Source organism: Tachypleus tridentatus, chromosome 9, assembly GCF_004210375.1.
Source record: "Tachypleus tridentatus isolate NWPU-2018 chromosome 9, ASM421037v1, whole genome shotgun sequence".
NCBI lineage: Eukaryota > Metazoa > Arthropoda > Merostomata > Xiphosura > Limulidae > Tachypleus > Tachypleus tridentatus.
Genome location: NC_134833.1, coordinates 107,200,415 through 107,213,553, shown reverse-complemented (window position 1 = coordinate 107,213,553; position 13,139 = coordinate 107,200,415). Strand labels below are relative to the sequence as shown.

Genomic DNA, 13,139 nt, shown 5'->3' with positions numbered 1-13,139 from the left:
GAGATTCATGGACTACTCTAGCCATGACACTACCACTTATATATCTGGCATTATTAATTATTGCTATTTCTTACAGATATTTTGATGAGATAAAATCAGGGGATGCTCAGAGATCTATTGATCTTCATAAACGCCCCCTTCTTGGTTAAAAGAAGTTCATAATTATTAAGTAGAGAGAGCAAAATCCATAAATTAATATATTTCTTGACTTGATTTCTGTTTCGCTGCGACAACCGCAAAACACATAAGGGAGGGAAGGAGAAGGGAAGAAAGCTGGATAACGCTGGATGCCATCGTATTAAATGTGGTGTATCTGACTGATGATGTATAATGCTGTATTTTCTTTAACATTGCTGGTTAGCTCTAAGTGGACACCAAAATATATCATAAAATAAATATAAACAAGTATTAAAAACAGTTTATAAATTAAAATGTAGTAGACATGACTGTGCCAAAGAAAACGCAAACAAGAATATAGGAAAGATACAGCTATACATGACTTTCAATATTAAATTCAATGAAACACTGTGAAACTAACAAATACAAAACTGACCAACTTCCTAAAGAGAGTCTGCATTAATCAAGATACATTTTGACTCGATTTGGTTTTCCTTATACGTAAGTCCTAAGCTTTCACTTACATTACACTGATGCCTGCCATAATATGTTCATGATATTATGATAAGCAAACTGCATACCTACAATCAGAAATATATTATTTCCAGTCGCTGTAATATTAAAGGGAAGGATGTATTTATCAGTGTAATGTTGGCCAGGTGGTTAGGGCACTTGACTTGTAATCTGAGGGTAGCGGGTTTAAATCCCCGTTATACCAAACGTATTCGCCCCTTCAGACGTCGGGGCGTTGTAATATTACGGTCAATTACACTATTCGTAGGTAAAAGAGTAACTCAAGAGTTGGCGATGGGTGGTGATGACTAGCTGTTAAATTAGGGACATCTGGCGCGGATAACTTTTGTGTGGTTTTGCGCAAGATTTAAAACAAACAAACAGTGTAATATTCTAATATTGATTGTCATGTACGGTTGACCTGTGTACAGCTGTATCATCCATATATTCTTGTTTTTAATTTTTTGGCACTGCCCTCCATACAACATTTAAAGTGTTTTTGATGATTGTTTTGTGATGTTTTTACCTTGACTGAAAGTTAATTTATTCTATGAACGCGTGTAATGAAATGTAATGTCATGTGTAGTGATTTGATTATTTAACTCCTTCACTTAGTACATTATATAGTGTGTAGCTTTCTAAAAACACCAACTATATAGTGTACAAAGCATAGAGTATTCTACGTGTTACAGTCATCTATTGGTGATTGATAAGCCCTGCTTCACACTGTACTTTAGCTCTTGAAATAACACCATGAACAAGCTGTGCGTTCTGCACCACTAGTATAAAAATTAGGTTTTTATGGTTATAAGTTTTCTGACTTACCAACCCATAAGAAATGATGCCCTAAGCATAGCCTAACAATGGTGTCCCCCCTCGGCCCCTCAATTTCTTAATTTATAAAACACTAAGACTCAATAAGTGCTGAAAGTGAAATAAAAGTTTGAAAATTTATAACCCTTCTTCAGTTTTCTTCAGGTCATACCCCACAACTATATTAAATAAAAACGAATAGTGGGATTGACCAAAACATTATCATGCCCCCACGGCTGAAAAGGCAAGTATGTTTGGTGTGACGGGGAATTAGTAGTGATCTCACTTTCAGTGAAAGTGGTGTTTTCTTTGAAGAGAGAATAAAAACAAGACTTTTAATACATTAATGTAAAATTATATACAGCTTTATGTACAAAGATATCATAGATTCTTCATGAGCTAGTAAATTTTTGTTAAAGCAGTCGATACGGAATGTAAGTTTCATAGATAGAAATATAATTTTGGTTTTGGAGTTATTTTTAATAAATGTGAGGAGATGATTTTTTTTCCTATTGATAAAAGTACCTTGGTAGTTTTTGTTTGTTTTTTTGCTGATTTTTCAAGGTATGTTCATCAATAATTCTTTCTAACAATTTAAGAGTGAGAAATTTGTTTTTATTCCTAGGAAAACTGAAGTTAAAACATTTTTACCAGAGGTTTCAAAAGTTCATCACGCTCTAAAATTATCAGGTTACATGCTGATAAAAGACATCAGCCCAGTTGTTATAATAGTGATAATAAAACTAAACAGTATTGTCAGCCAAATTAAAATATTGACAAAAGCCAATAAAATGTCCAACTGGTTCATTGTACTTACAACCCAATGTTGGGTAAATGTTTCTGTGGAAAACAAATTATTAGTGATACTCTGATGAATTAATGGCAGCAAAGACAGATCGTTTACTATGTTATGTTTGAAAACAGTTACTGTAGAGGGTTTTCTTTTTTCAATGTACTATGGAAAGAAGTAGTAAGTGATTCTACACCAATTTTAAATTTGATAAAACTTTCATATGTGCTTCGTGAAATGAAAAAGAAATCTGTTTGGATAAGGCAATATTTACATTAAAAACTGAATTCTTAAACAATTAATTATTCAACTAAGAAAATAGAAATAATAAAGGGTTTAATAAAATTCTTTAAAATCACTTCTTTTTTGTTTGTTATAACATTTCACCTCAATCTTTAATGCTTGCATAAAGAATTAACAAGAAAAAGCTAAAGGATGAAACAGGCAGATTTATTAAGTGAATAGCGTTATTGTTTTGAAAGACTTGGAAAATATATTAAAGTATATTTAAAGTGTTTTAAGATAAAGTAATATATTTTTCAGTTCATTTATTAGAGTAGTGTACATAATGTAAAATAATAATTTTAACACTAGCGAAAGCACGTAAATGCGAAAGATCAATTTTAATTGAGTGAGGAAAGCTTTTGTTAATTTTTAAATGTAACGTAATAGAAAATGTTTCTATGTGTTGTATTCTGCACAAGTCAAGAAGTAGATGACATTAGAAGTTTTAGAAAAAGTTTCTTGAAAAGTAAAAGTTGCTTAATCGCTGTGGTGGAGCACCTTGAACAGTTATTATTTTTGCAAGTAATTGATGTATATCCAAAGAAATTTTAACATTTACTTTAAAAAGTTGTCTAGGTTTAAATTAGTATCTCTAAAAAGAACAGATAGTAAAGAAGCAGCATCTCTATATCCAAATATATTAATAACAGTAGTAAACATACAAAGAACATCATCATATGTATCATGAAATTTATCAGTAACAACAATACAATAAAGTGAAAATATCACATATTATAATGTGATCTAAATACACACACAAATAAAAATATATTTTATAATGTAATCCAAATTCATACAAAGTCAAAATATACATAATAAAAATGAGTTTTAAAAATCTATAAATTTTCAAAAAGCTTTGAAAATAATCTGTCTTTTCAATTTTACATAATCGAGGGTAAAACCTGTTGTTTGAGAGCAGGTGAAAAATCAAAAAGTGCTGGAAGGCCAGGCTTGAATCAGTGATATCCTCAACGAAACTACACAATTCACTGTCTGAACACAATTATTGAAAGATAGTTGTCCATATATATAAACCATTATAGTTAATTCATTCATTTATAAACTTGACAGAATCATCTACAGAGATTTTGCATCTCATGCTTGGTCTTCATTATACTATGCTTGAGGCCAAATACATCTGAACACTTAAAAACAGCATAGAATTAAATAAGAACATGGTTTAAGAAAGAAATTAACACTAAATCCTTGAAAACTAATAAGTATATTGTTAGCCAAAAAATGTTTTTTTTTTTTTTTATAAATTGCATATCACTATAAAATATCTTAAGTGACTATATATATTAACGATATTTTTTTGAATTTGCCAAAAATCATCAGAAAAATTCACATGTTCACAGTTTGCTCGTTTAAATTTTTCTTCTTTCTTTGATCCTAAGGAAAACAAATATAGCAATGATATATTGAAAACACGACTTCTCTTGGACGAATCTCCTATTTCAAAGAAATATAATCATGCCAAAATCATGCATAAACATTATAGATATTAAACAATTATTTTCTTAAAGAGTTAGCTTATTTATCATAACAGAATGATATTTGGAACCTTAAGCATAAATGTTAGTGAAGTGTTTATGGCAAACAATTTTACCTGATCCATTCCAAATCAGAGAAGAACCGTTTATAACATGGGTGCCCACAGGAAAATTTTCAAGAGTGGAGGGAGCAAACCATGGATGTAGGGGATCAACTTTTACAGGGTAAGTCAAACAGACTAAAAGAATACCTGTTATATGTGCTTAAACCTACAATATTAAAGTTTAACTACAATGTTAAGTTTACATCATAATATGTGGAATTTGTTGTGAAATTTAAGGGGTGAAAATGTTCTCTCTTCCTCTTTTATTGATATTTATGATACTAACAAAGCATCATGAATCACTTCCAGGTTAAAAAGATAATTATAAAAAAACTTTTATTTGAAACATCAAATGTCATGACAGAAATATCTATAGAAACAATAAATTAAGAATAGAAGCATTTTGAATGACTTACAGTCAGAATATTATGTGCAAGGTATATTGACGATTCATCATTTTTAGACGCATATATATAAAAGTGGGCAAATTAAATACGAGCATAAACATAACACAGCAATAAAATTACATTTTAATATTCAAAAGAAAGAGTGCAACATAACAGTATCCTCTTAATTTAGATATTTTAAAATATATCCATACACACTTTCCTGGGCTTAATTTAAGGAAATTTTATCAGTTTATTAATTGAGCTAGGATCTGAGGGAATAAATAATGAGTGAATGCTCAAAGCCTGGATGATGGAGTATAGATGTTATGATTAAAATATTGTTTTGGGGTAATCTGCTATCATATGAAGGTAGCCATCACAAAAACTTTTAAGCGGAAAAATTGAAATGGTGCAAGTTTTATTTGAAACAAAAATATTTTTGCCCATTTACAGAACATTTGAAATGGGTTAACGTTTTTAGTAATGTTTCGTTTTGCTTCATGTTAATGTTTAGAATAATACATATACTGTATATAATTTCGAGTTGTGAAACAGGAAATTACTTTTACGGCTACCATTAATTATTAGATGTTTTGTTTTGGAATTTCGCACAAAGCTACTCGAGGGCTGTCTGTGCTAGCCGTCCCTAATTTAGTAGTGTAAGACTAGAGGGAAGGCAGCTAGTCATCACCACCCACCGCCAACTCTTGGGCTACTCTTTTACCAACGAAAAGTGGGATTGACCGTCACATTATAACGCCCCCACGGCTGGGAGGGCGAGCATGTTTTGGCGCGACTCTGGCGCGAACCCGCGATCCTCAGATTACGAAATGCACGCCTTAACGCGCTAGACCATGCCAGGCCGTAATTATTAGAGATTGACTCATTTATACAGCCATTAGTATCACATGCTCCGAAACCATAGCAACTCTTTTTTATATCATTACGTAATAAATAATGTTGCAAAACAGAAGCAAATAATATTATTTTACTTTTTAATAAATACTCTTTTCGCACAAATATTATAAACTATTCAAAATATATGTATTATACCATGCTAGTTTATATATAACCACTTGATTCCGAATCAACGTTGAATAACTTGTTAACCAATCTTCCGGATTTCTATCTAGTTGTGTTGGAAGAGCCTTAAAATGCTTGATCAAGGTCTGTCGCTGTTGGTTGGCTGGTGAATGTTCACTGTCGTTGGACAAGTTCGTGTGTTGGGAAGTGTATTTTTGCGTCTGTGTGACATCTGGTATTATTAGATTGCAAAGCTTGCGATTAACTTAATATATTGTTTTAATTCATTACAAATTTAGAATTAAGAAGTGTGCATTAGACACCAGTGGCGTAATTTTAGTAAATTTACTATTTTTGTTATTAGTAATATTGTAATAACTAAATACGTAAATTGGTAGTAATAGGTTATTTTGTTAATTTATTCAAGTTATTGCGATGTTTAATTTCCAAGGTTATAATTTAGTGAATTTTGTGTCGGTTAAAAACATTTAATAATGAAAAAAAAAACGAAAATTAACACAGAAGAAGAAGATGGTAACCCCAATCCGTTTGAAAACGCCAACTTCTTGTCGAGAATTTTATTTTGGTAAGTAAAACTGTAGTTTTGAGTTATAACGTATTACTCGCACTGTAAGAGTCTTAAGAATAACAAAACTGGTACAACGGTACTTCTACCGTGATAGTATTTATAAGTTTAGTATATTTATACTTGACGCGTAGCTCAGCTACATCATCGTTGAGATAATGTACACAGGTGTTAATCAGTAGCGCTAACAGCTGTGTAAGTTATAACTAACAGTAAGGCTAAAACTTTAAGTTACGTTACTGTATTCTTGAAAGCTGAAAGTAATCAAAATGTAAAATTAAAGAAGAGTTTAAATAATTCATGTTTTGTACGTTTTCACTAAAAGCTTGGCGATTGTTTAACCTATGTTTAATTTCCGTATCTTTCCCGCCTAAGCGGTTAGCTAGGATGTGTGTTTTAATATATATTGATATTTCAGCAGTAGCAACAAATGTTAAGCCTATTTCGGCTTACAAGTTAAAAGCTTTGGGTAGGTTTCATTTCTAAGAAATGTAGCAGTAGTATTAAAAATATTCATAAAAGAAGCTTTTATTTTGTATTACTCGATAATATGTTCAATTCAGATTTCACATAAACGATCTTGTATTACTGGCTACTAGTACTGTCATTGCTGATGCATTAGTGGTTAATTTATAATGTACATCCAACATGAAGTTATTGTGACTGAGTATGACGGTTGAAAAGTAAAATATAACCTCTTCTTTGTTTTTGTTTATTACCCTTTCCTTGTCATGTGATAATTATAATTTTATATAACCATGGGCCTTCCCAACGGTTTAAGTGGGGCACCTACCTCTACTGAGAAAGTGGAAAGCATAATTGTATATTTATTCAGTATATTTATATTAATTCAATTTGCAACTCCACCCTACTTTGTCCCACCCCCTTGAAAAATTTCTGCAGGCGTTGATAATAATATAACTAAAGCTGTTGATGAGATTAACAGATATTCATGCATTTTATGATTTGATAATTATCTGTGATTAATTGGGTTAAATATTTTTATTAATCGCAGATTATCATGTGTCGTTTTACTTTTCAGTATAAGTCCTGCAAAAGGCCAAATGTTACTATTCGAAAGTTGGTACAGTACTGCAATAATCAATTTCAGAAATTAAAAAATAATCATGAAGATTTTTTTTCTCTTGAAAGCTAGGAATAAAGATACAGGTAATACAGGTACAGTTATTTATGGTATAATTCAGTCATTGATCCTGGATTATTTGTGCAAACCATTGTCAAGTTAATATGACTAAGTAGCCAAGCTTATTAAGACTATTAATTGTTTCTGTGAATTTCTTTGTACCTTTACAAATACATAAGGTTATTTCTTAAAAGTATCTTGGGGCTACTTGATATATAAAGATCTTTAAAAATGAGAACTAGAATTAAAAAGATACTTTACACTATTTTAAGTCCTAAACAACTATTCATTCTTCCTTTTAACCCATACTTTATATACTGAAGTATAAAACTTTGGTGAGACATTATCCTAAATTCTTTCCACATAGTTTTTCTTTTGCAATAATAAATAATAGTAACTACAAATGATTATTTTATACCTTAAAGAAGTAAAAGAACTTGTAATCCAAAAAAGTGTTTTCCTGTCATACTTGAAAGTAATGTTGTTAAGCTTGTTAACTTTTTCAGTTTTTATATTCAAGAGGTAACAAATAAACGACAAAAAGCAAAGGCAAACAAAAATATTCATTTAAGTAAATCTGAAATCTCTTAGTCCAAGTTAAATTGTTACTTCACGTTTGTGGGATTTTTTAAAATTGCTTTATAAACCTTTAAAAATTATTTTATGCAACTTGTTCTTATTTCATTTGATTTGATTGAGCTCACTTACCTGAAATTTTAATTTTTTTCATACAAAAATGCAAATGTGTTGGTGGAATGTTCAGTATGGGATAGGTTGTTCACAGATCTATAAAAATAATAAGTAGTATGTGTAGTGTTTATTTACTATATATATAAAAAGCATACGAATGATTGAAATTATATATACTTATGGGCAATTTTTATTTGGTTTGTAGAACTGTTTTGTTTTCATAGCAGGTATTATTGTGTACAATGTTTTTGTCATTGTATTAGAATATATGCAATGTGGCATGAATATACCTTTATATCAGTATTTGAACTTTTAGACAGGATGAAAAAAAAGGATGAAAACTAAAATAATGTAATCTATTATGTAAAGCATTCTATGGAATGTATAGATAAATACAAATGCATTTAGTTAATGAAAGGATAGGATTTAAGGTAAATATATTTATGGAAAATAATATTATATAATCTAATATTTATGAGCTTACAATAATAAATTGATAATGAAATGTGCATAAGTTATATTCAGAAACAAAAACATAAATTTACTTAGAGCAGGTCTGTTTTGAGTGGTGAATTGAAAAGGGTTGTCAATATCAATTTGAATATAATTAGTTTCAAAGTTGTAAAAAGATTGTTTTTCAGCAATATGATTTCTCTGTAAGTTATAAGTCTATGAAATTCATTTGTCTGATAATTGTAATTTATGTTGCACAAGCAGAATGAAACAAAGAATTTAAGTTTTGTTTGATTATATGGGTAGGTAGAGGGGTGACTTTGGTGTGATATCTGCAATTGTCTTTTGGTCAATAGTGTAAGAAACTCCAAAAGATAAGTTAACTCTTATGTAGAGTATTTCTTACAGAACATTTTGACATTCTGACATACCATTATTAGGCCATAAAATAAGACTGTGCAACTTCAACAAAGAAGTTTGTGTTATCCGTTTAAAGGCTTTCTGTTTTGACATCTGTGTTATAACTACTGTTGTGGTTAGCTACCACATTTGGTAGCTATATTTCTTCATGAAGTGCATTGTAGGACATGGATGCTAATTGTTTACCAGATTTGGGTCCATGAAACCATGGCTTCTTTAAAAAAAATATCATTTCAGAGAAGCTTTTAACAGTAATGTAAACCAAAGGAAACAAATAAGTGTTCATCTCTACAAAATCTTTATCCTTCTAACCATATTTGAACTGAAAAACAACTGAAACTATATAAATTCTAATAACCAACAGAGGAATTAATAGCTTGGCATGCAGTTTGTAAAGTTTTTAATCTTTCTGTGGACATTGTAGCATTAGAAAAATGTCAACCTTTACTTAAAAAAAAATGCTGGCTTAAAATGAACAAACTTGGAGGCCCACAAACAAAGTCTTCAATTTAAAGTCATGTGGTAGGTTAACAGCTGGATTGCAAAACATTGTCATGAAAACAGTGCACTCTATTTTAGAAGTTTGTTTTCATCATCAAAGTAATCCCAATTACTTCAAAATAAAAATCATCAATTTATCTTTCTGGATCTGAACATAGGCACTTGAGATACCATGACTACGGCATAATTTTCAGTTAACTAAACTTGTATGAAAATTAAGAAATGCAACAAATATAGATACTCGAGCTTAAATCACGCACATGTAGTTAAGATAATTGCATTCTGAAAAGTAATTGTGGTGTTGCTTCAGTTTATAATGTGAGCTTATGTTATAATGAAACTGGTTAATCTAAACCAAATTGAAACAAAAATTAATTGTAATTAACTTATTCTGAATAAAATCATGCCCGATTGTTATCAAGAACATAAAAATATAATAAAAAAAACAAGGTGAAAAGTAAGCCCTTTAACTGTAGGTCATCCCTCAACTTCAAAAATAATTATAGGAATATAAAATTCAAAATAATGGACATTCCAACAAAACTATAACTAAGAAGACAATCCAATGTAAATGATGTGAAATTCAGAATAACATTCACAGCCTTTACCATTACAGTTAATAATGTGCAATTTAATATAGTTGACTAAGTAGAAATATGTTTTTGATAACAAGTTTTTCCACATTTCAGTCAATAAGGAGTTACCAAGAAGAATATTTCAATGCAACATAAAATCATTCAAAATTCTAATTAAACAATACTCAAAGGAGTTGACCAAATATATAACATTTTCTTAAAGTGACTATCTTATTTCTAGTATTCTTCACATATATATTTTTACTAGGTTATAATTAATTAAAAAACATTTATTCAAATATTTTGAGAATAAAAATAATTACTTCCTATCATATTATTAGCATTGAGGAAAGAGAGACAATTTATTTGTTCTTTGAGCACATTACTAAAAAGAAATAGAAATACAGAGTTATCATAAAAGAAGACTCCACATCTGGAATACTATACTTTTCATTGTGTAACTAAATTCACCAGAAACTGGGAATTGTAAGTCTTATTCAAGAAAGATTATACATGATACAGCATGTTTCAATAACTTTCACATCTGTTCTGAATAGAACTTATTGATCTTTTTAGTATCGTGCACAGTGACACACATTATAATCAAATCACCAATATTTTATCATTGAAAGAAAGAGAAAGAAGAGAACATAAGTCAGTACTAGTTTATAAGAAAAGTGATATAATGTAGATACAAAAAGAATATGGTTTGAAATACATTAATGTGTTTTGTTTCTCTTAGGAGTGGTGTGAGATCATTGATTCATTTTAAATATTGTTTTTTTTATAATCACCATGTATGAATTGCTAGTTCTTAATTTCTAAAATTTTTTATATGTATTGAAGTAACAAATATAACTACAAAATTATTAAGTCTGAAATTCAGTCTTTTAATTATCTTTCATAATTTGTACAAAGTTGTTTCTTGGTTGAGACTGTCTATAACTAGACATAGCAAAAAATGTTATGAAAAATAAACACATTGAAAATTAATATATCTTTATAGACTTGCAACTGGAATATGATTAACAAAAAAAAAATATATATATATACATACATACACGTGTGTGTGTCTGAAATATTAAAGAAAAATGGATATGTATAACTTACACTTCTAACATGGGCAAGTGTAGCTGCAACACTTATCCTATAGTGAATGTTGTGATAACATATTAATGATAACTGTGACAATGTTTGCTGTTTGCCAAGAGGAAAAGTGACCAGTGAAAGTGAAATTGTATATACCAAACATCTATATGGGTTTAGTAAAGTGTTAATTGATGATATGCAAGTTGTGAGACTGTGCATGTTAATGTTTGCTGACTGTAGATGACTACCATAACGATGGTTACCACGTGATATATCAGAAATGAGTAGTTGTACATTTCTAGGAACCTTATCAGCAAAAACACTTAAATAAATCAGTTTGCCTATATTACACCTATTCCAAATTAATGATAATGAAAAAAGAAAAATAACCACCGACATTGTATTTTATGATCATAAATCAATAAACTAAGAATGAAAAAAAAAAAAACCTAAGCATGTAAGTGCTGGAAAAGATATGGTTCATTAGGACAGTTATTGATATGTTGTGGCTTTATAACTCCATAAATCTCATAATTTGAAGCAGTATTGAACAAAAATGTTTTAACTAGATTTATTACTGTTTTTTGATATTTTTATAATGTATATAGTAAATAGCTATATATTCATATTTTCATTTGTTCAAATCTATTAAGTTAATCAAAAACTAAAAATTAAGTCCTACCTGTAGCTGTAGGTTTGTAATACCTAAGAATACTTTATTTTGTTCCTGTTCATTGCAGTTTTGGTTAAAATGTATTAAGTGCCTCATTACTTGAAAAAAGTGTAATCTGTTTAAGTAGATTTAATTTGGGCAACTGGATGACTTGTGTTTAACATCTTGATTTGTTGACTGGAAGATACAAGGTTTGAGTTTGCAAAATACTGCTGAACACATTTTTCATTTTTACCTACAAGTGCTTTATTAAAGTAATTATCATTTCTGCTGTTTTGTTAAGAATAGTTGACAGATGTTGTTTGCTGATTACTTTCTACCAGATCAGTAGTCTAATGTTAAGGATAGATAAACCTGAACCTTGGAGCCTCTGACCTGGCTGTTGAACATGTTTGTTTTATAAGGTAGTACTCTTTTGATTAGAAATTCCTAGATTTGATTTGTTTTCACTAAAGTTATAAAGCTGACCAAAGTGATATGGAGGTTAAAAAAATCGAATTCCACTATTATTCAATAATGATTTCAATTAATGTATCATCTATAATGTAACACAAAAAAATACTGATGAAAAACAAAATGTTTATAGTTTAATGAACTACTGTGTGGAATTGAATAAAAAAGATTGTGAATAGCTCATTACAAATCCTCTGCACATGATTGTACTGACCCTGCAATTTATCAGTGATATGCACAGGAGGGTGGGGATGATTGGATGGGCTATAGCCCCTGCCTTCTCATATGACCAACAAATGCCATATTTTTGGTCATAAGACTGTCGATAACTACCAAAAGACATACCTGATTCCAAACTTTTCTTGCTGTAAATTATTAGGGGAAAAATGATTCCAACTTTTAAAAGAATTGAACCTGAGTACTGGTAAGTCTTCACAGCAAAACAAAAACTAATTAATATCACTATCAAGTTTGGTTTGTTTTGAATTTTGTGCAAAGCTACACAAGGGTATCTTCACTATCTCTAATTTAGCAGTGAAAGATAAGAAAGATAAGCAGCTAATCATACCACCTGCCACCAACTCTTAAGCTACATTTTTATCCACGAATAGTGGGATTGACTATCACATTATAGTATCCCCAAAGCTGAAAGGGCAAGCATTTTTTTCTTGAGTCCCTGATAAAGGACATTGATAAATAACCATTACTATAATTTATCTAAGTTAACAGTTAAAGTCCCCCCAATGGGACAGTGGAAAGTCTTATATTTACAAATGCTAAAATCAGGGGTTCATTTCTCCTCAGTGGACCCAGCAGATAGCCAAGTATTGCTTTGCTATAAGAAGGTACGCATACCAGAAAAAATGTACAATGATTTAAATTTTATCATTCATTTTGAACAAAGTATTCAACACAGTGTTTTTTGTTGTTAGCATGACATAAAACATAACTGCCTTTTATCAAAAAAAGAGTAAGGGATACAAAGAGCCAAATTCGTGTATTATTATATGATTACCTAAGCTAGAATA

At 30.0% G+C, this 13,139-nt stretch overlaps 2 protein-coding genes across 7 annotated transcripts in view; one reads left to right on the top strand and one right to left on the bottom strand.

The window, feature by feature from the left end:
• Nucleotides 1–2,409: 2,409 nt before the first annotated feature.
• The window catches only part of LOC143225999 (histone-lysine N-methyltransferase SETMAR-like), a 33,548-nt gene continuing 22,818 nt past the window's right edge, over nucleotides 2,410–13,139 (bottom strand). The window contains exons 2-3 of one of the 2 annotated variants that reach the window (XM_076456325.1): nucleotides 7,966–8,043; nucleotides 2,410–3,910 (exon numbers count right to left, since the gene is read on the bottom strand). The gene's annotated coding sequence lies outside the window, so the exon portion shown is untranslated. The remainder of the gene's footprint in view (nucleotides 3,911–7,965; nucleotides 8,044–13,139) is intronic. The other variant, XM_076456327.1, reaches the window with a different exon arrangement.
• Nucleotides 5,636–13,139, top strand: part of LOC143225996 (ATP-binding cassette sub-family C member 4-like) — a 104,289-nt gene continuing 96,785 nt past the window's right edge. For 2 of the 5 annotated variants that reach the window (XM_076456321.1, XM_076456322.1), the window contains exon 1: nucleotides 5,636–6,113. In XM_076456321.1, coding sequence (XP_076312436.1) covers nucleotides 6,022–6,113 — 92 coding nt within the window. In that variant the 5' untranslated portion in view covers nucleotides 5,636–6,021. The remainder of the gene's footprint in view (nucleotides 6,114–13,139) is intronic. The other 3 variants (XM_076456320.1, XM_076456319.1, XM_076456323.1) reach the window with 3 other exon arrangements.